Genomic DNA, 25,138 nt, shown 5'->3' on the forward strand with positions numbered 1-25,138 from the left:
TGGTGAGCATAGCAGACATGAATCACGACTCTGACTCTGCAGCCTGTCTGCGAGAAAGCAAGGTCCTGCTTTGTGTCTAGTTGGAAATCTGTACATAATCGTTTCCCACATCATTTCAACCTGTATCATGTGTTTGACTTTTATAGGAAACTGGGTTAACTCTGATGGCTGTGAAAGGACAAAAAGTTCCTCCACATACTCATATTGTTGAGCAAGTAATCCAATACAGGTCTTGATGAATCCCACAGAGATTTTGTTCAATTGGGAACTGAAATTGCATAAGCATCCAAAATGGAACTCAAAGCAATGTGATTGTGACACTTGACCTTTGTTTGGCCTTTCATGTTGTCGACAGGTTGAGCAAAAATATCTGCTATCATCCACATGTTAATCAAGATTGTCCCAGATTAATAACCCTTAATTAATCCCTTTGTGCAGGGGCACATAATGAGGATAATTTTAGATTGTTCACCATTAGCTGTTAACCCTCAGTTTTGGATGAATTGCTATTTTCTTGAGAGCCTTGCAATATTTCAGGGGAGCTTATAGGAGGAGTATTTTCATGAAGATTTCCTCTCCTTTTTATGAGTGATCAGCGATGGTCATAACTGGTCATATTCTTCATGACAGGCAATAAATAGGCCTAATCAAATCACCATGATATGTGCTCTTCTCACTGAATTCGGAGCGTGGAAACAAATTATTAAAGTGGTTTACACGTTTGGTTGGTCAATTTTAACATTTACACGATTGCTCTAAATAAAGAAATTGAAAAACCAGCAGACTGAAGTGCTGTTTTCTTTTAATTGTAGTATAGGTAACTGGAGTATGTGAATGGGTGCTGCTGGTAGCTTATAGGCCTCTATTGTAGTCCCACTGCAGCATCCTCAGTGGTACCCTCTGCTGCGAGATGGTGTGGGATCGCAACATTGAATTCAGGCTATTGACTTCTGATATTAATATCCCCTAAAGTGATTCCTTCAACCTGCATGCTTATGGGCGATTGATGGTGTGGGATCGCAACTTTGAATTCAGGCTATTGACTTCTGATATTAATATCCCCTAAAGTGATTCCTTCAACCTGCATGCTTGTGGGCGATTGATGGTGTGGGATCGCAACTTTGAATTCAGGCTATTGACTTCTGATATTAATATCCCCTAAAGTGATTCCTTCAACCTGCATGCTTGTGGGCGATTGATGGTGTGGGATCGCAACTTTGAATTCAGGCTATTGACTTCTGATATTAACATCCCCTAAAGTGATTCCTTCAACCTGCATGCTTGTGGGCGATTGATGGTGTGGGATCGCAACTTTGAATTCAGGCTATTGACTTCTGATATTAACATCCCCTAAAGTGATTCCTTCAACCTGCATGCCCCCCCCCCCCCCCCCCCCCCCCGGGGCCCCCCTCCAACATCATCGCGCAAATGGGAAAGTGTTCTTGGTCGGAGGAAGAAAGTGGGCTGTTCAAGATTTTGGTGTGGATAATTCTCTGCCCCCCAATCCCTCTTTACTTTGCTTCCTTCGCTGGCGGACGGAGCTCAAGTCGTTCTTTAGCTTTTTCAATTCAACTTGGGAAATCCTCGTACCTGACAACCCATTGTCTAATTTCATTCAAATTTGGTGGAAAAATAATTATTAGAAGTTGCACCTGTCGAGTCTGCTTCAAAATACAGAGGTCCGGAGAAAGGATACTTTGAGAGGGTCGTTTAAACGAGGTAGGTGATGGATTTGTAAATCATATATCTTTGGCATGTCCGTGATAAATATAAGCATACATTTCTGTCGCAAAATAACACGTTTTGTTCATGAATTAGCCAACAAATGTTTTTTCGTTGTGTAAATCAAACATACAATGCTCAATACATTTTGCCATAATTCTAGCTATTTAGAGACATTTTCGAAAAACGTTTTAAACAATATAGCCTATATTTTTCGTCAAAAATATATAATTAAATATTTTATATCACCTCTCTTAGCCTACTGTTATTGCTATTCTGTAGGTCAAAATGACAATTTTATGGACGTTTATTTTGATATAAAGTTATTTTGATTTACCACGAACCCACAATCTCAAGTATTCAATGTAAAACAATATTTTCCTGATGCATTGTTTTCTGAGCACAGTTAAGCAGGATCCAGACAGATTGTACCTGCTACAGTGCTGTGGAAGGATTCACTCCAAACTGATTTTATTAAGTAAATCACATGGGGCAATGCACACTGTTGTTCTAGGCCTACTTGTACCTATAGAAATACAAGTTGTACTGTACTCCAAACTGGCTACATATGGACAACATATTTTCCCCAACCAACTACTGTATTGACATTAAGACCAGTGGCTTTGTTTAAACATATTGATTAAGACATACAGATCTCTGAACTGGAAAGGGAAAGGGGGGATACCTAGTCAGTTGCACAACTGAATGCATTCAACTGAAATGTGTCTTCCACATTTAACCCAACCCCTCTGTATCAGAGAGGTGCAGGGAGCTGCCTTAATCGACATCCAGCCCGGGGAACGACTGCCCGTCAAAGGCTTGGACCTTTTGATGCCAGTTGATATTTGAGTGGGCTAACACAGCTGTTTTGTGGAATGTCAAGTGATAGTTACGTTGGAACAGGTAGCTAATTGCTCTACACCTCTCACAGTCAGCATACCTATTTGGCTAGTTTTCTTCATAGTCAGGGGCACTTACAATGTATAGGCTATTTCATGACATCTCAGTGTTGATTTATCTGTTTCTAAGTTGATGTTGTATCATTTTAAAAGAGCTAACATCGACCCATACAGTACGTTGACCCAATGTCCCAAGCAGGACCTTTCTGATACAGTATGTATGTCAACAAGCCTTGTACTTTTACATGGAAAAGTGGAACTGTAAACGTTTACATGTGAGAGAGCCCCCCCCAAGCCCAGCCCCTGGATGTGCTCATCACTCAAGCCCCAGGTAGGGACAGCCATGAGGAGCTCCCTGAAATATGAAGAGGGGTGTGAGGTGAGCAGAGGGAGTGACACGCATGCCCTACCCAAGTGGACTCTACTGCATGGAGTGGAGGGAGAGAGAGAGGGCAGGGTGAGTGCATGACCACTCTGCTGTCCAAGAAACAGAATAATTAACTTCTATTTGTGAGCTTGAAACTATTATAGTTTTTATATTTAAATATTCAGCCAACCAGTCACCGGAAAAACGAAAAGGAGGTCTGTATCATGGTATATGCCATTTAGCAGACACTTTTATCCAAAGTGACTTACAGTCATATACTGTATTTTCGTGTGTGGCCCCTATGGGAATCGAACCCACAAACCTTGGCTTAGCAAGCACCATGCTCTGCCAACTGAGCCTCACAGGACCATTATTATTATCTCTTCCATAAAGAAAGTAGACGCAAATAAAAATAAAGGTGCACTTTGATGACACTTAGCTGAGTTTTAACAGGGCTGGATAATGCCCTAGTTGTCAGCCTAACATTACCGGTCTCTTAATCATGTTCCTATGTACGATCAAGTAGCTATATCCTCCTTGCAGCCTGACTGTCAAGACAGACACTTTGATGCTGTGGTATCTGGGTTATCCTTCTCAGTTTGACTAACCTTGCAAATATGACTGTCTATTGCAAATATGAGATCACTGGTTTCTAAATAGGTCATTGCACCATCTTCGTGCTGTTGACTGACGAGAGTGGACTGATTTGGTGTACTGCTGTGAGTGTTGCCACAGTTTGCCTTGACAGTCTCCCATAAGCCCTTTAAGCGCTCAGAAGCCCTACATTTCTGCCTAATCAGCCCGTGGCACAGGCTACAAATTGGCCAAGGCCCCCTCCCCCCATCCACCTCCATGAGTCAGTCCCTTTGGCTGGAGTGGCTAACGGCTAAAGCTAATAGCAATATGGCTAATGTCACTCCTCAGCTGGGCCTTCTGTTGTGTCCTGCCCTGCCGGAGGGACACTGCTCAATCACACCAAAGCTTCCTTCCTGTTGACTTTCTCTCTCTCTCTCTCTCTCTCTCTCTCTCTCTCTCTCTCTCTCTCTCTCTCTTTCCTCTATTAGTGCACTCTCTCATAGCCCCTTTCTTTCTCATTCTCATCCCCCCCCTCTTTTTTTTGCTTCCTACCAGCCTGGGCCTGTGAGGGGGTATGGGTTGCCCCTAGAGATGGGCAGATGGAGTCATTCGAGGTAGCACGAGGCAGGATTGGAGGATGGGCGTGGTGGTGGGGTGGAATGAGGCCGGGTAATGGAGGGTGGCAGACTGGCAACGGTGGTGGTCGGTGCCATTTCCATGAAAGGAGGGGGAGTCACTCAGATTTGGGAACTATACGAAAATAATGACTAGGACAGCTGGTGTTCGATAAGCTACAGAGGAGAGAGGCTGTGTGGGCCAGGTGTCTGTGTTCGTGTTTACGGTATCTCATTCTATTTGACCATAGAGAGTGATGTATCAAACCATAACTTAAGCCAAAAGAGAAATAATCTGTTACTAACCCTCATTGAATCAGTCCAAGAAAGTATAAGTCCACTTACAGAGGTACTTAAAACACCCACACACTTCCCCCTTCCCACCACCATCATCCCCATCACCAACACTGTATACTGCAGTCCTTCAGCCTGAAATGACCTTTCTTGGTCAGACCAAGGTGAAGTCATTGGTTATTCCAGCCACTTGTGATGCACATCTAAGCACTTCTGAGGTTGCCTGGGATGCGTCCCCCCCCCCCCTCTCTCCCCAGAGGAAGCCCTCTCCCTCTCTCTCCTTGGAGTTTGGAAATGTGTCATGGCTAAGGGCCATGTGCCCAACACAGCAGGGAAGAAAACTACTGTGTGTGTGTGTGTGTGTGTGCGTGCGTGCGTGCGTGCGTGTGTATGTGTGTGTGTGTGTGTGTGTGTGTGTGTGTTTGGCGATATGAACAAAAATCCATATCATGATAAATTTACTGAATTATCATGATAATGATAAGTTGAACGATAAGTTTACAAGTTACTTTTTTATATTACACTTAAAACTACTTATACCTCTTTGAATGTTGTGGCTACCATTGTCCCGTTTCATTTCAAATTTCACATTCCTCTAGTAAAGGCTACTTATCATTATTATCGATATCAGTAAAATGCCCTTGATAAATGGTTGGTTCGGTCTGTATCGATCATTTTGGGGTTTATTGTCCCAATGCTAGTGTGTGTGTGTGGATATTGGGGGGTGGGGATGTTTTGGGTGTTGGGGGAAATGAATACATATCAGTGCTGTCTGCTTATATACCTAATTAACAGTCATAGGATTGAGGAAGATTGAATGGAGGGTAATTGAGGAACCGGACAAAAAATACTTAATTTTCCTAGAAACCGGAGCTGAGACAAGTAGGAGAGGGAAGGCTGCCAGTGTGACAGTTAATTTGCTTGTCCACATTCTCTCCATCTACTGTTATCGATACTGCCACAGATCTATCAGCTCCCCAATTTCATTTCAACTGACAGTTATGATGTGGATGATTTACCCAATGATTTTCTTCACAGGTTCGAGACAGTTTTGTTCATGTGCAATTTACCAACTTCTATCTTCACCACTAATCGCCACTGTATTATCAGAGTGTCATGAGTTCCGCTGAAGTTGGTCCCTCTTCTTGTTCGGGCGGTGTTCGGCGGTTGACGTCACCGGCCTTCTAGCCATCGCTGATCCATTTTTCATTTTCCATTTGTTTTGTCTTTGTTTTACACATCTGGTTTCAATTCCCCAATTACATGTTCATTATTTAACCCTCTGTTTTCCCCATGGTTTTTGTGCGTGATTGTTTTATTGTAAGTTCAGTCCGATGTTTGTGGGCTTGGTATTACTTCATGTATTTGGACATTTTGAGTAAGGTTCCTTGTGTTACTCATCTCTGCTGTCCTGCACCTGACTTCTCTGCATTTGCTACACCTAGATCCTTACACAGAGATCACACTCTAACAGTTTATGTTATGCAATAGGTCACTTTACTTCAAACTTTGAAAAGAGAGTTTTACATGGGAACTTTGGGTAATTGATCATTAAGCAACAATCGGATTACTACAAAACCAACATTAATTTCTGCCTTGATTTCTAGTTAATCTAGTTCTTCTTGACCTAATTCCAGTTCCTGATGTGATTTCCCACAATATCAGGATTCTATATAAAAGGGAAGCAACAATCCAGACAGGCAATGTAGTGTACTGGTTGCTTGTAAAATAGCTTGTAAAAATGATTAAAGGGTCTGGATGTGACTTTTACAGTTAGTCGGCTTAATCTACCGTGGGCTGCCAGTAGACATTTCCTCCTGCTTCTCCATTTAGCAGAATCATCACTTCCTCCTAAGTCAAACTTTAGGACATCAAGACATTTGAATTATAGGGATATATCTGCAGATAGAATAATTATAAAGATAATTGGCCTGATGCTACATGAATGCCACCTACAGTACTAGATAGTTTAGGTTGAATAAAGAATTCACATTGACTATATGGCCGAAGTTAGACTTTCATTTGAATAAAGGCAATGTACTGTACACTGAGTGTACAAAACATTAAGAATGCCTGTTCTGGCCATGACATAGACTGACCAGGCGAATCCAGGTGAAAGCTATGATCCCACATTGATGTGTAGACAATCAGTGTAGATGAAGGGGAGGAGACAAGTTAATTAAAGAAGGCTTTTTAAGCCTTGAGAAAATGAAGACATGGATTGTGTATATGTGCCATACAAAGGGTGAATGGGGGCTGATCAATAATAGGAAGGTGTTCTTAATGTTTTGTCCACCCAGTGTAGATTCTCTAACTGTTAGAAAGTGATCACTAAAGCACCCAGAACACTGGGTTTGCAGCATGACTGCGTAGTTCATTCACCAACACATCCAGTGTGGGGGGGGGGGGGGGGGGGGGGGGGGGGGGCGACTCTATTCATGTATACATTTTTGCACCCTCTAAGAAACACACTGCTTATTTGAATACACCGGCCTGTTCAGAATGGGTAATGTGGCGGTCCTATCGAGTCAGTGGGGAAAATGTGTAGCTGTGTCTGTGTGTCTTTGGTGTGTAGGTAATGTTGATGGGGTGGGGGTGGTTGGGGTTTAACATTTAGGTTGCTAAAAGGGATATAATGATGATAAAGCAGTGGAGTTGGAGAAAGGGCTTTGTGCCATGCCTTCCTGGGGGAATTTGTGGGACATCAGAATTCTGCTCACACTCGAGAGCTCCCAAAGGCTGACTCAGGCCAGCTGGATAACACCAAGGCCACACAGACAGTTACTCTCTAACACACTCTAGTTGACTGATGCAGAAAGGCACATACTTTATCGACACACACACACACACACACACACACACACACACACACACACACACACACACACACACACACACACACACACACACACACACACACACACACACACACACACACACACTATCTGACTAATGACACACTTGACTTAAAGAAATGTATATACACATGTAAAACCACAATAACCCACAAACACATATCCATAATCTCATCAATTAACTTATTGGAAGCTCAACAAAATTCTGCAGAACTAAAGAACAATCCCTCACACTTGTCATACAAATCAATTTGTCAAAATTAAGAAGGAATATTTGTTATTTCAAAGGGACTTCAGCTTGATCAGGACTGACGTTGCATGTGATGGATTAACACACCATCCTATCCGTTCCTATCCGTTCTCAAGGTCTCTGCTAAATGACAGCGCTGATGTCTTAGCCACGGCTTTTACTTTACGGTCGTAGAGGCTGAGGTGGTTGGTGAAAGCTGGCCACTTGCCACTGTCTAGTAATATACTCTGAGGTTGATGAATGACTGTAAGCATGAATCAATATTTGTATATTTTTTATTTATTCTTGTCTCTAGGTATCCAAAGAGGCCGCAGGACCCTCTGAGAGTTATTGAGGGAGTCATCCCTACCTCTTTGCCTCTTCTCACTTTCTCTACAGCACTTCTCCATTTGTCTATTAAGCTGTCACTATAATGATAATGTCTTTCTCTCTTTGTCTCTCTCTTCCCCGCCACCTCTCTTTTTCTCTCTATTGCAGATTGGAGATGCTCCTGTCTTTGCTGCTGTGTGCCATCTGTCCGCTCGTCCTACCGTCCTCCTCTACCCCCAGCCAAGCCTCAGGTGCGTGACTACCCCGTCAGCCCCGGCTATACTGACATCCATTCAATTATCTATGAGCTTTGACTTCTAAGGCTATAGTGGCATTTTTTAGTCACTCCCCGATCATTCATAGTTTTTGCTGACACACACACTCTGGAAACAATTTTAGAAGGTGTGACTTTAGAAGCAGAAATCAAGGTTAACTGATGTGCCCAGGTGTGTCTCATCCGGTATTTGTGTCAACAACACCATGACGGCAAGTGGCAACTGGCAATACTTTTGAATGGGTTCCAGACTTTAACAAATAACATTAACTGCAACCTGAGATGCCCCCCCCCCCCCAACTGTGAACTTTTTGACTGTATAAAGTCAGCAATTGAACCCCTTCATTTTGCACTCTCCAGATGACTCCAGACTCCTACAGGTGACCATCCCTACGACCCCTCCCTTATCTGCCGTCTTGGGGGGCTCTCTTACCCTACCTTGCCTGGTGTCTCTGTCCCACCCGCCCCCCAACACAAATGGCCGCCACGCCGTACTCTCCCTACCCAGGGTCAAGTGGAGCGTGCTGTCCCAGGGACACGAGACTGAGATCCTGGTGGCCCGAGGGGACAGGGTGAAGGTCAGCGAGGACTACAAGGACCGAGCCTCCCTGCTCCATTACGTCTCCTCCCCAGCCGACCTCACCCTGAGGCTGGAGGGCCTGCAGTACAACGACTCTGGCTTCTACCGCTGTGAGGTGCAGCAGGGCCTGGAGGATGCCGACGATGTGGCTCAGGTCAAGGTCAAAGGTGAGGCCAGGGTTTGATGTCATAGATGTAGGGGATAAGCCAGAGTTCCTGACCCGTGACAGTAACAACTCAGGAGTGTGTGTGTCAAGGCTTGTGGCTTGTGAATTTAATAATGAATTCACTTGTTCAATCAACTTCAATTAGTGTAGATGAAGGGGAGGAGACAGGTTATAGGAGGACTTTTAAGCCTTGATACAATTGAGACATGGATTGTATATGTGTGCCATTCAGAGGGTGAATGGGCAAGACAAAAGATTTAAGTGTCTTTGAACGGGGTATGGTAGTAGGTGCCAGGTGCACCGGTTTGTGTCAAGAATGGCAACGCTGCTGGGTTTTTCACGCTCAACAGTTTCCCGTGTGTACTTGGGCCAGAACCCCTGTGGAACGCTTTCGACACCTTGTAGAGTCCATGGCCCGACGGAATTAGGCTGTTCTGGTGCAACCCGATATTAGGAATGTGTTCTTTATGTTCTGTACACTTATTGTACATTTCTGTACCTTTATAATGTCATACAAATTCTGCTGAGATGAATTGGTTGTCCCACCCTATGCACCCAGCAAGTAATAGAGTATGGATTGCCTGACCAGAGGAGTTTGTAACATAATAAATCAGATATAGCCTATGCTTGTGAATGTAGCTGTAGTTCACACAAAATACTGAATCTGAAATAACGCCAAGAGTGTGGACCTTCAACAGGGGTGGTGTTCCACTACCGGGATGCTTCCAGTCGCTATGCCTTTACCTTTACGCAGGCCCGGGACGCCTGTGAAGAGATCGGGGCTCACATCGCCACCCCAGAGCAGCTCTTGGCAGCCTACCACAGTGGCTATGAGCAGTGTGATGCGGGCTGGCTCTCAGACCACTCAGTGAGGTAAGGGCCACAGGCAGATAAAATACCACTGTGAATGTTCTCTCATATCAAGTGGACACAGATAGAGAGATGCTTTCATCCACTTCAATAGACCCCCCCCCCCCCCCCCCCCCCCCCCCCCCCCGTTATAACAGTTGTTTAACACTATGTGGTATCAACACTCTTCTTCACAGATATCCCATCCAGATGCCACGAGAGGGATGTTTTGGAGACATGGACGGGCATCCTGGAGTGAGGAACTATGGGCTGCTGGAACATGATGAGCTGTACGATGTATACTGTTATGTGGAGAATATAGTGGGTAAGAAAATCTGTTATTTATTGGAGTATTTCATCAATTTGATCTAGTGCAGATTATCACAATCTGATTTCTCCCTCCATATACACAGGGGAAGTGTTCCATGGCTCTTCCCCCCAAAGTTTCACCCTGTGGGAAGCTAAGGCCTATTGTCTGGCTCAGGGAGCGGAGCTGGCCACCACAGGTCAGCTGTATGCAGCCTGGAATGACGGACTGAACGCCTGCAGCCCGGGGTGGTTGGCTGATGGGAGTGTACGCTACCCCATTGTCACTCCCAGGGAGCGTTGTGGTGGAGGGGAGCCTGGGGTCAGGACTGTCTATCGCCATTTGAACCAGACAGGCTTTCCAGAGGCACACACTCGCCACGACACTTACTGCTTCCGAGGTAAGAGCTTTCGAAAGCATAGGTATTGATGTTATACTGGGCTTCAGTAGTGGCATCCAAACTCAGTTCCTACTGTATTCTAAGTCATCCTCTGGCCTAACTTTTATGCATTGCCCTTGCATCTGACAGGCAACAGCAACACACACACCGAATCTCCCCATGATTACCTGGCTACAGAGCCAGAGGACATCGGCCAGGACATTGTGACGCTGTCTGAGCCTCTGGAGGAATTCAGCCTGGGTCAGGTGACAGAGCAGGTGGTGAGCAAAGAAGCTCAGGGCTCCCTGTCTGCCATCCTTGTTCCAGAGGAGCAGCACGCATCAGTGCATATAGAGAAGCAAGGGGCTGTCCCTGGGGAGCAGTACCCAGAGCAGAGGGCTGTCCCTGGGGAGCAGTACCCAGAGCAGAGGGCTGTCCCTGGAGAGCAGTACCCAGAGCAGAGGGCTGTCCCTGGAGAGCAGTACCCAGAGCAGAGGGCTGTCCCTGGGGAGCAGTACCCAGAGCAGAGGGCTGTCCCTGGGGAGCAGTACCCAGAGCAGAGGGCTGTCCCTGGAGAGCAGTACCCAGAGCAGAGGGCTGTCCCTGGAGAGCAGTACCCAGAGCAGGGGGCTGTCCCTGGAGAGCAGTACCCAGAGCAGGGGGCTGTCCCTGGAGAGCAGTACCCAGAGCAGAGGGCTGTCCCTGGGGAGCAGTACCCCGAGCAGAGGGCTGTCCCTGGAGAGCAGTACCCAGAGCAGGGGGCTGTCCCTGGGGAGCAGTACCCAGAGCAGGTGGCTGTCCCTAGGGAGCAGTACCCAGAGCAGGTGGCTGTCCCTGGGGAGCACGGAGAAGAACAGGGGTTTGTTCCTGGAGAACACGGAGCGGAGCAGGGGGCTGTTACTGAGGAGGCATACACCAAGGAGGATGGAGAGGAGCAAGGGGCTGTGCCTGGGCAGCACGGAGAGGAACAGGGGGTTGTTCCTGGGGAGCAGTACCCAGACCAGCCTGGAGAGGAGCAGGGGGCCGTCGATGGCCAGGGCCCTACTGTTGTCTATCACGCCCTACCCTTTCCAGTTGAACCCCAAGACCCATTCACCCCCACATCCTTCCCCCAAGACCTGGAGCCCACAGAGGACACCTGGCAGCCGGTGAAAGAGGTCAGCAACCCAGAAACATATCAGCCTTCCCCTGAGGGGGCAAACGTAGACTTAAACTACCCAGTCACACCCTATGATGAGCTGAATGCAAACCCAACACTGTATCCACCTTCTCGCGAGACAAATTATGACTCAGGTGATCTTACAACTGCTCATGAAGACAACATTAGTAGCCCCGATCCCTACCAGCCCTTGTCAGAGTCAAACGTGGAATCAGGAGAGCTCTCAATAGAGGGTGTTCCAGGGACGGCTCTGGAGGCCCCCGTGCCCACCACAGGGTATGAGGAGGTGGACAGGTCCAGTGATCCACAGCCCTTGCCTGGCACAACCCCTGAGAGTGGTGAGTCTCAGTATGGTATTTCAGAGGAAATCCATCTGCAAACAGGGATCACCCAGGAGACCGAACACTACACTTTTACCTCTGAGACCGCAGACTACAATGTATCAGGAGTTGAAGCCACTACTAGTCATGACAGCTCTCCAGAGGAGCAACTGGAAAGTGGGCTGCCCACACCTCCTGAGGAGGACCACTCCGGAGATGAGCACGTCATCCAGGAGCATGTCACAGACACAGACTCGGTCTACCCAAGCACCTCTTACGACCTCTCAGGAGGGTCCATCAGGCCTGAGGGAGCCATCGCTGGGGGTGTTGAGGAGACATCTGTATCTTCCACTTCACCTCACGAGGAAACGGAGCTCTTCCCTGACCAGTCCACCACTCAGCCTCCATACTGGGAGAGCACACCTGAATACCGGCGTACCAACTCTGTGGACCACAGTGCCAGTGTCCTTCTCCCTGAGGAGCATACCACATCACTGGACTCATTGGTCCTTCAGACAGGGGAGAACAGTGGCTCTGCTACGGCTGAGTCAGGAGACCTGGCTACCCTAAGCCCAGTGGAGATGGACCCCTATGAACTGATCCCTACCTCTGAATATGGTGAGTCCATAGAGAAGCCTTTCTGTGGGTCTATTTTTTTAACACTTATGTAATGTACTGAAGATTTAGTGCAGTAAATATTCAGATGTGTATTTAATGGTATTGAATGACATAAAAAGCATGAGCTGGCGCACCCCTAAAAAAGGTGGTAGCGGTGCTGACTAATGGCGTGTAATTTGTATTCATACATTTATCTAACCTTTATTTTACCAGGTAAGTTGACTGAGAACACATTCTCATTTACCACAACGACCTGGGGTATAGTTACACGGGAGAGGAGGGGGATGAATGAGCCAATTGGAAGCTGGGGATGATATGGTGACCATGATGGTATGAGGGCCAGATTGGGAATTTAACCACTGGGGTTAACACCCCTACTCTTACGATAAGTGCCATGGGATCTTTAGTGACCACAGGTAGTCAAGACAACCATTTAACGTCCCATCCGAAAGACAGCACCCTACACAGGGCAATGTCCGCAATCACTGCCCTGGGGCATTGGGATATTTTTTTAGACCAGAGGAAAGCGTGCTTTCTACTAGCCCTCCAACACCACTTCCAGCAGCATCTGGTCTCCCATCCAGGGACCGACCAGGACCAACCCTGCTTAGCTTCAGAGCCAAGCCAGCAGTCGGATACAGGGTGTTATTCTATAAAAAGCTAAAATTAAAAAAAGATAAAATTGTAGGCTATTAAAAATTAAATAAAAAGAGAGTCACACACTCTATATACAAGCTCCCAGTAATTTATTTGATAAACCACCAACATTTCAGCATCACTGTGCCTTCTTCAGGGTAATGTCATGAATGCTCAAACGTGAATGTCTACATAACCTGGTTCAAGCATTCATGACATTACCTTGAAGAAGGCACAGTGATGCCTGAACATTGGTGGTTTACCCAATAAATTACTTGACGCTTGTACAGTATTTATTTTATATTTTACGTTGATTTAACTAGGCAAGTCAGTTAAGAACAAATTCTTATTTTCAATGACGGCCTAGGAACAGTGGGTTAACTGCCTTGTTCAGGGGCAGAATTACAGATTTTTATGTTGTCAGTTCGGGGAATCGATTTTGCAACCTTTCGGTTACTAGTCCAACGCTCTAACCGCTAAGATACCGTATATAGACTGCAACTCTCTTTATTAAATTACATGAAAACATCTGTGCATATGTAATGTGTGATAAAAAAAAATATTATTAAGAGCTGAACACTCAAGTGTGGACAGGGTTACACTAACTGTAGGCTTGAATAATGTTTGTGATCTGTTTCCTGGCAGCTTTTGACCCCACTCAGGAGCAGTCTGGTGTCATGTCACCCGACTCCTCTACCCTAGATGAGCATGTGGAGCAGGAGGCAGGAGGCACAGTGGACTCATTACAAGAGGTTTCCATGGGCTCCACTGACCTGGGTTCAGTTCCAACTGACAAAGTCCTCACAGTTACTTATGACACTGGCTCTAGTGAAGCCTCTGGGGTCCACGAGGGAATGCTTGACGTTACCCTCTTGACATCCCCCAAACCTATTACCTATTCCCCCCCGACCCAGCGTTCCGTGGAGGGCAGCTCCCCAGGTGACTTCATAACCTTCATCCCAGAAACCAGCGTTCCATCTGGGTTTGATCCTCTGGAGGAAGGGCTGGAGAAGGTGGAGCAAGAGGGGTTGGGTGAAATCCCAGAAGTAGTTGAAACTACTACCCCAGAGACAGCTTCTGGTGAGGAGGGGAGTGGAGATGAGCAGAATGGTCAGGAGGTGAGTGGAGAAGAGGAGAGTGGTCAGGAGGTGAGTGGAGACGAGGAGAGTGGTCAGGAGGCGAGTGGAGACAAGGAGAGTGGTCAGGAGGCGAGTGGAGACGAGGAGAGTGGTCAGGAGGCGAGTGGAGACGAGGAGAGTGGTCAGGAGGCGAGTGGAGACAAGGAGAGTGGTCAGGAGGCGGTTGGAGACAAGGAGAGTGGTCAGGAGGTGAGTGGAGACAAGGAGAGTGGTCAGGAGACGAGTGGAGATGAGGAGAGTGGTCAGGAGGCGAGTGGAGACAAGGAGAGTGGTCAGGAGGCGAGTGGAGACAAGGAGAGTGGTCAGGAGGCGAGTGGAGACAAGGAGAGTGGTCAGGAGGCGAGTGGAGACGAGGAGAGTGGTCAGGAGGCGAGTGGAGACAAGGAGAGTGGTCAGGATGCGAGTGGAGACAAGGAGAGTGGTCAGGAGGTGAGTGGAGACAAGGAGAGTGGTCAGGAGGTGAGTGGAGATGAGGAGAGTGGTCAGGAGGTGAGTGGAGATGAGGAGAGTGGTCAGGAGGTGAGTGGAGACGAGGAGAGTGGTCAGGAGGTGAGTGGAGACGAGGAGAGTGGTCAGGAGATGAGTGGTCAGGAGGCGAGTGGAGACGAGGAGAGTGCTCAGGAGGCAAGTGGAGACAAGGAGAGTGGTCAGGAGGCGAGTGGAGATGAGGACAGTGACCAGGAGCTGAGTGGAAATGAGGACAGTGACCAGGAGGTGAGTGGCCAAGAGGGAGTAGAGTCCGGCTCAGGCGAGGAGCACTCTGCATCTGCTGATTCTGCTGATTCTGGAGAAAGCTCACTGATCCTTGAACCAGAAGTCCCATACATCAATGAAACTGTCACTCCCATCAATGGCACAACTGTCAATAGCACAGATGAAAGCGAGCCTGAGTCGAGCACAGATGCGCCTTCTACTGACATGGAGATCACGCTGCTCCCTGATTTGTACCAGACCCCCGTGCCCTCCCCCACCGTACCCCAGGAGTCCCGGGCCGATGCAGATCTGGAGTACAGTGGGGAGACCTCAGTCACGGAGGACCCTGACTCCATCACTCCACCCACTGAGGAGCCTGAAGAGACCCCCAGCCCGACGCCCACCACAGAGGACTACGATGACCAGACTACGACGGCAGCACCCCTATATCCAGAGGACGTTGATGAGGAGAAACTGATTACCACTTCTACTACTCCAAGATTTGGGAACATTTCAGGTAACGTTCAATGCAACTCAAACCATGACAATTATTTGAATGCATGTGTTAATGCAAATCATAATTGCATAATTTCTACCATATACCTCACCTTAAATTACTCACTTGACTCTTGTATGTATTTTATGGTCTCATGCCTCCCCCACTCTGCTTAGTCATTAGAAAGTTTTTCTTAAATGCTATCACATGGCAGTCAGAGTAAACAACTGACTCAGCAAAAGAAAGGGATTATCATTGTTTCGGTTGGAGGTAAACACACAGCAGCTGTCTCTGTTTATAGCAGCAAAGGATTGGGAACATAATATGCAGTGGCCTCCAAAGGTATTCGTACAGTGACAATTTTTGTTTTTCTTTTGGCTCTACTCCAGCACTTTGGATTTGAAATTATACAATGACTATGGAATCCTAAACACTTCTACATTAATGTGGATGCTACCATGATTACGGATAACCATGAATGAATCGTGAATGATGATGACTGAGAAAGTTACAGAGGCAGATAACATACCCCTCCAAAAGTGTTTTGAAACATATTCTATTCTTATTTCCAATACAAGTGACTCCAAAATGACACATTACATTATTCACCATTCATTTGTATTGGGCACAAAATCATCTGAAACACAACCAAAACAAATGCATCCAACAGGTTCGTAGTCACAAGCTTGATGCACTGTATTTAGTCATTGTGTGCTAGGAATATTGGACCAAATACTAATCTTTCAACTACTTGAATACACATACGTGAATTTGTCCAAATACATTTGGTTGCCTAAAATGGGAGGACTAGCTACAAAAAGTGCTGTAAATTCACCCGATATGTATTGAAAATACCCTGACATAAAAGCTGAAAGTCTGCTCGCTCATAGTCATTGTATCATTTCAAAGCGCTGGAGTACAGAGCCAAAACAAAAATAAATAAAGGGGCAGTGCAGTCAAAAAAGGATTTTAGTAATGATATTTCCACACTATGAGGTCGAAATAACACTCTGAAATTGTAAAAATGATGATAATTCCCTTTTAGTACAAGAGCTGGGAGGGAGTTTTTGGCCCACAGCATGACATCACAATCCAATCAGATTATTCTGACCAATGACCAGTCATCTTTTATTTGCATATGTATCCTTTTACTTTGAAGGGGCTCTAGAGTCTAGACAATCCTATCTGCCAAGCAGGGCTGTGTTTGTAAATATATTTCAATTTGTATCAACAAGCTCACACATAAATGTCTGTATTTTTTAATTTTTTTATTATAACCTCATTGGTATTTTTTCAATGGCAAAATGAGGCTCAGGAAGTAATTTTCAAGTAGTTATTTTGATTTATTAGACATATACAGTGATGATCTAAAAATAAAATGTAAAAGACTGCATGGGGGGGGGCATTAACAAAATGGCATGGTAAAAAAGAGCATGGAAGCATATGTGCTCCACTTCATATATGCATGTGAAAAGGTCACCTATGTCTGAAATTTCCTCAGCACAGGGGCTTGAAAAGGTCAAATTCTATTTTCTATAAGCTGAACACTCAGGCCACTGTAGGCCTATAGTCAGTCAGTGATGAGGATGAGTACTGTTGGTATAATGACTCCCTCCAGTGGCAGTTAAAGACATTCCCATGTAAATCAACAATAAAGTGATCCTGTCATATCTGTCCTTTACATTGACACTATATAGAGGAGATTCCAAAAGATTTGTACTGCATTTACATTGGTGCCAATGCTTGTCCTCTCCTACGTTTGTGTCACAGATGCCTGCCTAGATAATCCTTGTTCCAACGGGGGAACATGTGTGGACATTGGGTCTTCAACCAGGTGCCTTTGCTTGCCCACCTATGGAGGAGACATGTGCCAGACAGGTACAGTAACAGATTGCATGTTTTGTTTTCTCAAATATAAGGTTGAAATAATGAACATATCGCTCCCCCTTATGTATATTTTTGTCTCCTCAGTGTGCATCTAACCTCTTCTTCTTCATGTTGGTTAGACCTGGAGGTGTGTGAGCCGGGTTGGGAAAAGTTCATGGGCTTCTGTTACCAACATTTCACCAAGCGTCAGGGCTGGGAGGTGGCAGAGCAGCACTGTCGTTTGTGTGGCGGTCACCTGATCTCGGTCATGACCCCTGAGGAACAGGACTACATTAATGGTACAGCGGACCTGAAAACATGTCATTTGATCTTGTAACAGACAGCTCAGAGTGCTCTGCATAACTTGACCTGTGTAACCCTCATCCGTGGATTGTTAAAAAGGTGTAATTCAATCACATAAATGGGAAAATGTGTTCATTTATCTATTTATCATAGCTTCATTCAGTGTGAACAGAACTTACAGTCCTAAAATGCATAAACTGAATGCGTAATGACACCTCTGTAACCCCAGTACCATCTGTGAGGAATATTTAGTAAACTAATGAATTTATTTGTTTAAAGGTTGTATGGTCCAGGGAAGACGCAACTTTGTCTTCTTTCATGTCTTACCTGCCGTTCACTCATTTTACCCTGAAACATGGGAGGCTTTGATGCCGGTGTTGATATTGTGTCTGGAAATATGGAGGAGATGATTATCTAGCATTCCTTAGTTGTTTCCCATGGGCTGTAGTCTTACAGCGGCCCCTACTTGCTAGTGAGCGAGTGTTTGCAGGCCCAAAGTTACAGTGAGCTCTCTCTTTCCCTTTAGATAAGTACAGAGAGTACCAGTGGACGGGACTGAATGACAGGACCATAGAGGGAGACTTCCGCTGGTCTGACGGGAATCCTCTGGTGAGTCTCACATAGTCTGTGTTCCCATAAAATATGTCTAGGTTCTCCATAAACATAATGTTGTTTGCATGAACGTGCCTCTGGGATTGTATCCCATTGGTACACAGAAAATCCTCACTTATGTTTTGTAAGACCTGATGCAAAAATAACCTCCTCCTGGTATGTGATCTGCTTCTCATGCTACTTCTCAGCTGCTGTATATGTGAACTAACAGTATTAAAACTCCTCTACTTCTTCATCATCCTTCCCATCTTTCTCTGCCAGTTGTACGAGAACTGGTACCGGGGCCAGCCGGACAGTTACTTCCTGTCTGGAGAGGACTGTGTGGTGATGGTATGGCATGACGGGGGGCGCTGGAGCGATGTGCCCTGTAACTACCACCTCTCCTACACCTGCAAGAAGGGCACCTGTGAGTACACAACCATAATCACCACGGTAGTGTAGCATAGAATTCCTCAACCTCTCAGCATGGTTTTAATGTATTTGCACCCCTAACAGCATTATTTCTGTTCAGCTTTCTGTGGCCAACCCCCCATCATTGCCAATGCCAAGGTGTTTGGTAAGTCGCATCTGCGCTACGAGACCAACTCCAAGGTGCGTTACTACTGTGAAGAAGGATTCCTCCAGACACAGAACCCCGTCATTAAGTGCCTATCCAACGGCCAATGGGAGGAGGCTTTGATCACCTGTCACCCTGGTGAGGACAGACATTCATTCCATTGACTGACATGAAACAAAATAAATGTATGATGTGTGTGATAGGTCTCTAATGTTATCATTGTATGACTCGCTTAAGATATTGTGTGCTCTACTGTGATAATGACATGATGTACTTGCTATGTTTTTACAGCCCTGACCAACTTGGCAGAGCGAGAGCAGAAGGTCACAACGCCACCCTATCAGAACGAGGGGGTGGAGGTGGTGGACACAGCCACGGAGAAAGCCACTTCAGGGTTCTGGGACATCAAGTGGAACTAATAAGCTCATCAAACTCAATATGCCCCTTCCCTCTGCCCCCTTCCCTGGAATCCTATGTTCCACTCAAAGACTGTCCAACCTTGTCCCTCCAACAAGGTGGAGCCTTGTAAAATAAATGTTCTCCCTGAGAACGAGTCATCACATTCCTGTCACCAGCGCTTTCCAGGATAAACCCATTTAGAACATCAACAGACTTGATGTTACTCGGACCTAGTGCCGATCGATCACACTTACAATAAGAGTACATCCCAACATAAGGCCACGATTAGAGGGAATGGATCGAATTTGCACAGTACAGTTTGTCGTTGGAATGAGCTTTAACGAAGATGTCCCATCCATCATTTGGGCTTGTTTGTTGTATAAGGATATGTGATTGTTGACTAGTGAAATTCTTTGATATCCACCTGTGCTACGACACTGTTGGATTACTGTATTTGACTGAGTAACATATATTATGACATGTTTATGAGGGTGTACAGTAAGATTTTGATAGAGAGTTTCAGAAAAGTGCAACCTAAATCTCAACCTCAGCTGGTCTGACATTAACCGAAGCCACTTTTCCACCCTCTGCCACAAAGTCAGAATTAAGATGTCCACTTCCGTATGCTATTGTATAAGAAAATCTCCTTGTCAATCCATATCTTCTCAATTCCTACAACACAAAGCATTTTCTCAACATGTCCTCTTATCTGGTGCTTTGTTTTATCAGGTGTCTTACGAACTTTGGACCCAATATTAGAAGCCAATTTCCACTTTTAAAGTACTTGGTTTGAAAATAGCCAGAATCCAAAGTTAGTTTTTTTATACTCTCGTAAAAACGTAATCACTAAGATACTAGGAAGAACATGTGAAAATGTCCACAATGGTATTTCCGTTTTCATGCACCAATGATGTCATTGTCTTAGTTCCAGTGGAAGTAATACTGTACGTTGGTAGTGTTTAACAGTAATCAAATAATGCTAATTGTAAATCCCATTTGTGACTGCACAATTGCATATTGAACTTGTTATGAAAGAAAAAATGTAATTGTACAACTAATTAAAAAGGAGATGGATTAAATAAGAAAAATATAGTTTTTGGAGAGTAGAAAATAAATATCTAATAAAATGAATTGATTACAATGTATTTATCCATGTGAATATGGTTGCATTTGAATGATATTTTCATGCCACATATCAAATACACTGTCAAGATATTTTATTGTATTACAGTTATGCTCAGTGTGTATACTTTCTCCCATTCTGCTATTTACACACTCTCTTACATCAGCTAAGAAGCTAACAGTAGCATTTTAGGAATTTGTCATTGTGTAATAACTATCCTGTTACACTAGAATAATGCTTCTTGTTCACAAAACAAATGTTACACAAGCGCAGGAAAACATGTACATCAGTTGTTACCTGTAGCAGTAAAGTTCATAAAAGTGGCAGGCTTTTGTTGATGCGTCCCATGGCAAAGGCATTAAGCCTTCGAGGTTTCCTGTAATAACATATTGTAGTATTGCAGAAAAGCGCAGTGCTACTTGTATCTTTTTGCCGTTGTTGAGGAACCAGTTCCTAGCCTTTTGACTACCTGTATCTGCAAGCCCTACGTACTGAAACCTGTAGGGGTCACTGGTAGTCTTCACAATGGTTCTGCGTCTTGGATCTATGAAGTCAGTGGAAGTAGGCTCCACACGCTATGGGTCTCATGAAAGCTACCTGTAGCAGTAGGCACCATAGAGACGCAGGGTCTTGTTGGGGTACCCAAAGGTGCGCACCCCAGCCTCGGGAATACCGCCACAGCGCTCTCTAGGGGTGGTGATAGGGAAACGCACACTGCCGTCCTTCAACCAACCTCCATCACAGCGGTCATAGCTCAGGAAACGCCAGGCCGAATAGAGCTGTCCAACAAGAGCTAACTCTGCTCCCTCACCCCTACATGCCTGCATTGCCTCCCCAAATGTGAGTGGCTGTCCAACGAAGAACACAAAGCCTGGAAGAGAGGAAGGAGAATGCAAGTTCTTTAACCTGCTAAAGCAGTGTTCCCCAACTGACGGCCCATGATCCGAATTTGGCCTGCGGGTGATTTTATTTGCCCCCCCCCCCAAGTTTTGAGCATTTTTTAAATTGTTGGACATAAAAGACTGTAAAAACACCAGCATGCATATCAGCTCCAAGTTATTTTCATTTTGGAAATCTGTTCCAAAGTATATATGTGATCATATACAAATGTAAGCAAGATTTAAAATGATCATCTGTTATATCTGTTTGGGCTTCTTGCTGTCATTTTTTGCAATCTACAAATTATTTGTAAATATGTCCCTGCCCCCCTGACCATCTGCTCAAGAAAATAAATTGTCCCTCTGCTGAATCTAGTTGATAATCCCTGTGCTAAAGCATAAGAAGTAATTTGTTGTATCAGTCATTCTGGATCTGAAGTGTTGACATGCAACAATATCATTACTGTTATTTAAGTTAAGTATGGTGCTGTATCCACCCTATATGGCAGAGATCATCAACTAGATTCAGCCACAGATTATAATATAATAATTACAAATAGTTTGTAGACTGCAAATTGACCGCAAGAAGCCCAAGCAGATATAACATTTGACTGAAACATAATCATTTCAAACCTTGCCTACATTTGTATACGATAACATACAGTTAAAGTCAGAAGTTTACATACACCTTAGCCAAATACATTTAAACTCCGTTTTTCACAATTCCTTATATTTAATCCTTGTAAAAATTCCCAATGAGGAACCAGACTTGTGGAGGTCTACATTTTTTTTTCTGAGGTCTTGGCTGATTTCTTTTGATTTTCCCATGATGTCAAGCAAAGACACACTGAGTTTGAAGGTAGGCCTTGAAATACATCCACAGGTACACTTCCAATTGACTCAAATTATGTCAATTAGCCTATCAGAAGCTTCTAAAGCCATGACATCATTTTCAGGAATTTTCCAAGCTGTTTAAAGGCACAGTCAACTTAGTGTATGTAAACTTCTAACCCACTGGAATTGTGATACAGTGAATTATAAGTGAAATAATCTGTCTGTAAACAATTAAAATTACTTGTGACATGCACACAGTAGACGTCCTAACCGACTTGCCAAAACTATAGTTTGTTAACAAGAAATTGGTGGAGTGGTTGAAAAATGAGTTTTAATGACTCCAACCTAAGTGTTTGTAAACTTACAACTTCAACTGTACCTCCATTATGGGTGGGAATACTTTAAAACATATTTCCTAAATTAAAATGTACAGTCTTATATGTCCAACATTAACAAAATGTAAACTTATTGGGGAACCGTGCTATATGATAAAACCACCCACTGTCTTTATAATTCAACATTTCCACTGAGGTTTTTATTTTCCGATTACAGTGGATGTTCTAATGTCCCTAAAGGGCAACTAGTTTCCCACAGCTGGACTTGTTTACAAGTGGGCCTGAACAACAGCCTTTATTGTCCATCCCCATCCTCTCAGGACCATTAACGAGCCCACTCCAAAGGTTACCCTGTTGCTATGGAAAGTTTACAGTCAGAATGACCTAAGAGTGTTCTGAACACAGTATTTTGCCAATACTATAATATAATTGCATCCTTACTAATGTTTGATTAAATGTTGGTTCCAGACTATTTTTAACTGTACCACATCGCCCAAATCCAATTGAACTCATTTTTATTCATTTTCAGTAAGCTGCATCCCAAATGAAAAAGGATAGAACTAATTTGGCACATGAAGACTATACTGACATTGCTATTTGACAGCTTCACAAAGCACCAAAACCCATTCAGTTGACCTGTGGTTCTAGAGGTGAAACAGAAGGCATCAAAGTGTTCCCGGATCCTGTCCCGGGGGCCATAGCTGCGAATGCCAGGTAGCAGCTCCCCCCCACATTCTGCTCGTGGGTGCAGGATGGGGTAGCGGACTGTCCCATCGATGAGCCATCCCGCGTTGCACCAATCCAGACCCTCTGTCCAGGCTACACAATGAGAATGTGTTACTGTTTACTTTGTGAAAGTTAGCGGTACATAAACCTCTATGGCATCAGTAACGGTACAGAGTAAACTGTCAATGTTATGCTGATTGAATATTAAATACCTCTGTATAGCTGCTTGAATGTGGCCAATGTGCCATCCTGTTCAGCACAGGCCTCCTTAGCTTCCTTGTAGGTGAATTTGTAACGGCCATTTCTGCTCTGATATGGAAACACCATCCCTAAAAGGAATTAGAAGTTGTCTCTTTTTATGTTGATGTTAAGTCACACAACATATTAAAAACTTTGTCTGATTTGCCTTTCTTTTTTTCCAAATATATTTTCATCTGAATAGTAAGCCATAAGGTTTCTTTACAACATTTGAAATGTTTAGAAAGGTTACATGAATCATCATAATTGACCTTCTATCCTCAATGTAATGATGACGCTCTCATCCTCAATACCGTTGATCAGCTCACAGCGATATCTACCATCGTCTTCTAGTTCCAAGTTGCTGAGTTGTAGTGAGGCATCCATGGCATGAGTCTTACGAAGCGAGGCCCGTGGCCCAAGCAGGCCATAGGGTTTGTGGGCTGAACCGTTTGTGATCATGACAATGTTCTCGCTTCCACGACGAAGTGGTTCCAGTTTTGTCCATTTCACCTTGTAATGGCTTGGTTTGAATCGCAGTACACATGGCAAAGTGGCATTTCCTCCCCGAAGGCTGGTTACTTCAACATAAACAGGAGGCTCAAGCAGATACTTCAGTTTCTTTGTTTCTGAGGGAATTAAAACAGCTTCCTTGTAAGATTATTCTTCCATTATTCAACAATCAAAGTCTCATACATTACATTGGGTTAGAATTATTTTATGGTCATCATTTAGCAATGTCACTGACCTATAGCGAGTGCCCTTCATGAACTAAATTGACCAGATTCAATAGATGGATACAATTCTCCATACTCTCCTGTCATAAGCTAAAATAACTTTTATACTCAGAAAATGACAAACACATACCTTGTTTGTTTGGCAGATAAATAGTAGACGTCCAACTGAAACAACTTGCGGTTAGTATCAAAATAGCAGCACAGTTCATAATGAAGCAAGTCCCCCTCCCTGTCCCTGCAATAGAATAACAGCATTATCTGATTTAGAATGGTTACATAATGTGGTAGAGCATCTTTGATTGTACTAAGAAGAACAGTTTTATACATAGAACATTTGCCCCTAGGAGGACCACAACAGATCAACAGACACCAAAAGAAAATCCCAAAGCTCTAACCTGCAGCAGATGATGAGATGAGGATTTATTTTCTCTTCAAAACAGCGGTGACTGATCACCTTTGAGGGTTGTTCAGTCAAACATTTTCCGTTAGTGGGATAGTTCGGAAGCAAAAATATCTTCTTTATTTTTCTCTGAGCCCATTTCTGCCACTGTGATCTCTTCTCCCTTTGACCCCCAAGGTCTCTCTCTCTCTCTCTCTCCTTCCCTTGACTATATCTCTCTCTCCTTCTCTTGACTCACTCTCTCTCTCTCTCAGACCAGTGCTCATATGTCTCAGGCCATGGTGGCCAGTGTAAACTGGGTTGTTCTCTGTTCTGCTCCAGATGTTAATGAGGATGTGATGTGACAGGCTGCCATTGTGTCTCTCTCTGCCTCCATCCTCTACTTATCAATAAGGGACAAGTGAGAGGAAGTGAGGAAGAGTTGCATGTTTTCAAAGAGTTTGAACCTAGAACGTGTCTGTTTACTGTATTTTTGTAATAGAGAGACAGTTCGAGAAAGGGATATTTATACATATATAGTTTTGAATCTGGTATTGTGTATGGGTAAAACAGCAGTATATCCCCATGGAAGTAACCATGTTGCTGGTCAATGCTGTAACTTTCAGTGGCAAGGTTGTAGCCTACTGCTGT

At 44.6% G+C, this 25,138-nt stretch overlaps 2 protein-coding genes across 3 annotated transcripts; one reads left to right on the forward strand and one right to left on the reverse strand.

The window, feature by feature from the left end:
• The first annotated feature begins 1,497 nt into the window (after window positions 1-1,497).
• On the forward strand, window positions 1,498-20,447 carry LOC116353562 (aggrecan core protein). Its single transcript, XM_031789600.1, has 14 exons — window positions 1,498-1,719; window positions 8,055-8,137; window positions 8,521-8,907; window positions 9,605-9,779; window positions 9,953-10,080; window positions 10,169-10,462; window positions 10,592-12,538; window positions 13,820-15,523; window positions 17,273-17,380; window positions 17,509-17,667; window positions 18,198-18,280; window positions 18,545-18,689; window positions 18,795-18,977; window positions 19,131-20,447. Exons 2-14 carry the CDS (start codon window positions 8,062-8,064, stop codon window positions 19,256-19,258), a joined length of 5,517 nt encoding a protein of 1,838 aa, XP_031645460.1. The 5' UTR covers window positions 1,498-1,719; window positions 8,055-8,061; the 3' UTR covers window positions 19,259-20,447.
• On the reverse strand, window positions 20,441-24,861 carry hapln2 (hyaluronan and proteoglycan link protein 2). 2 transcript variants are annotated; one of them, XM_020507304.2, is made up of 6 exons: window positions 24,504-24,861; window positions 24,239-24,343; window positions 23,644-24,000; window positions 23,347-23,463; window positions 23,045-23,227; window positions 20,441-21,232 (listed from the first exon to the last, which is right to left on the reverse strand). In XM_020507304.2, the coding sequence occupies exons 2-6, from the start codon at window positions 24,315-24,317 to the stop codon at window positions 20,955-20,957; spliced, it is 1,014 nt and encodes a 337-aa protein (XP_020362893.1). In that variant the 5' UTR covers window positions 24,318-24,343; window positions 24,504-24,861; the 3' UTR covers window positions 20,441-20,954. The 2 variants fall into 2 exon arrangements, with proteins under 2 accessions (XP_020362893.1, XP_031645466.1); XM_031789606.1 differs by having other exon boundaries at window positions 23,686-24,000; window positions 24,504-24,829.
• Between the last annotated feature and the right edge of the window lie 277 nt (window positions 24,862-25,138).

This window comes from Oncorhynchus kisutch, linkage group LG2 (genome assembly GCF_002021735.2).
Source record: "Oncorhynchus kisutch isolate 150728-3 linkage group LG2, Okis_V2, whole genome shotgun sequence".
Classification (NCBI taxonomy): Eukaryota; Metazoa; Chordata; class Actinopteri; order Salmoniformes; family Salmonidae; genus Oncorhynchus; species Oncorhynchus kisutch.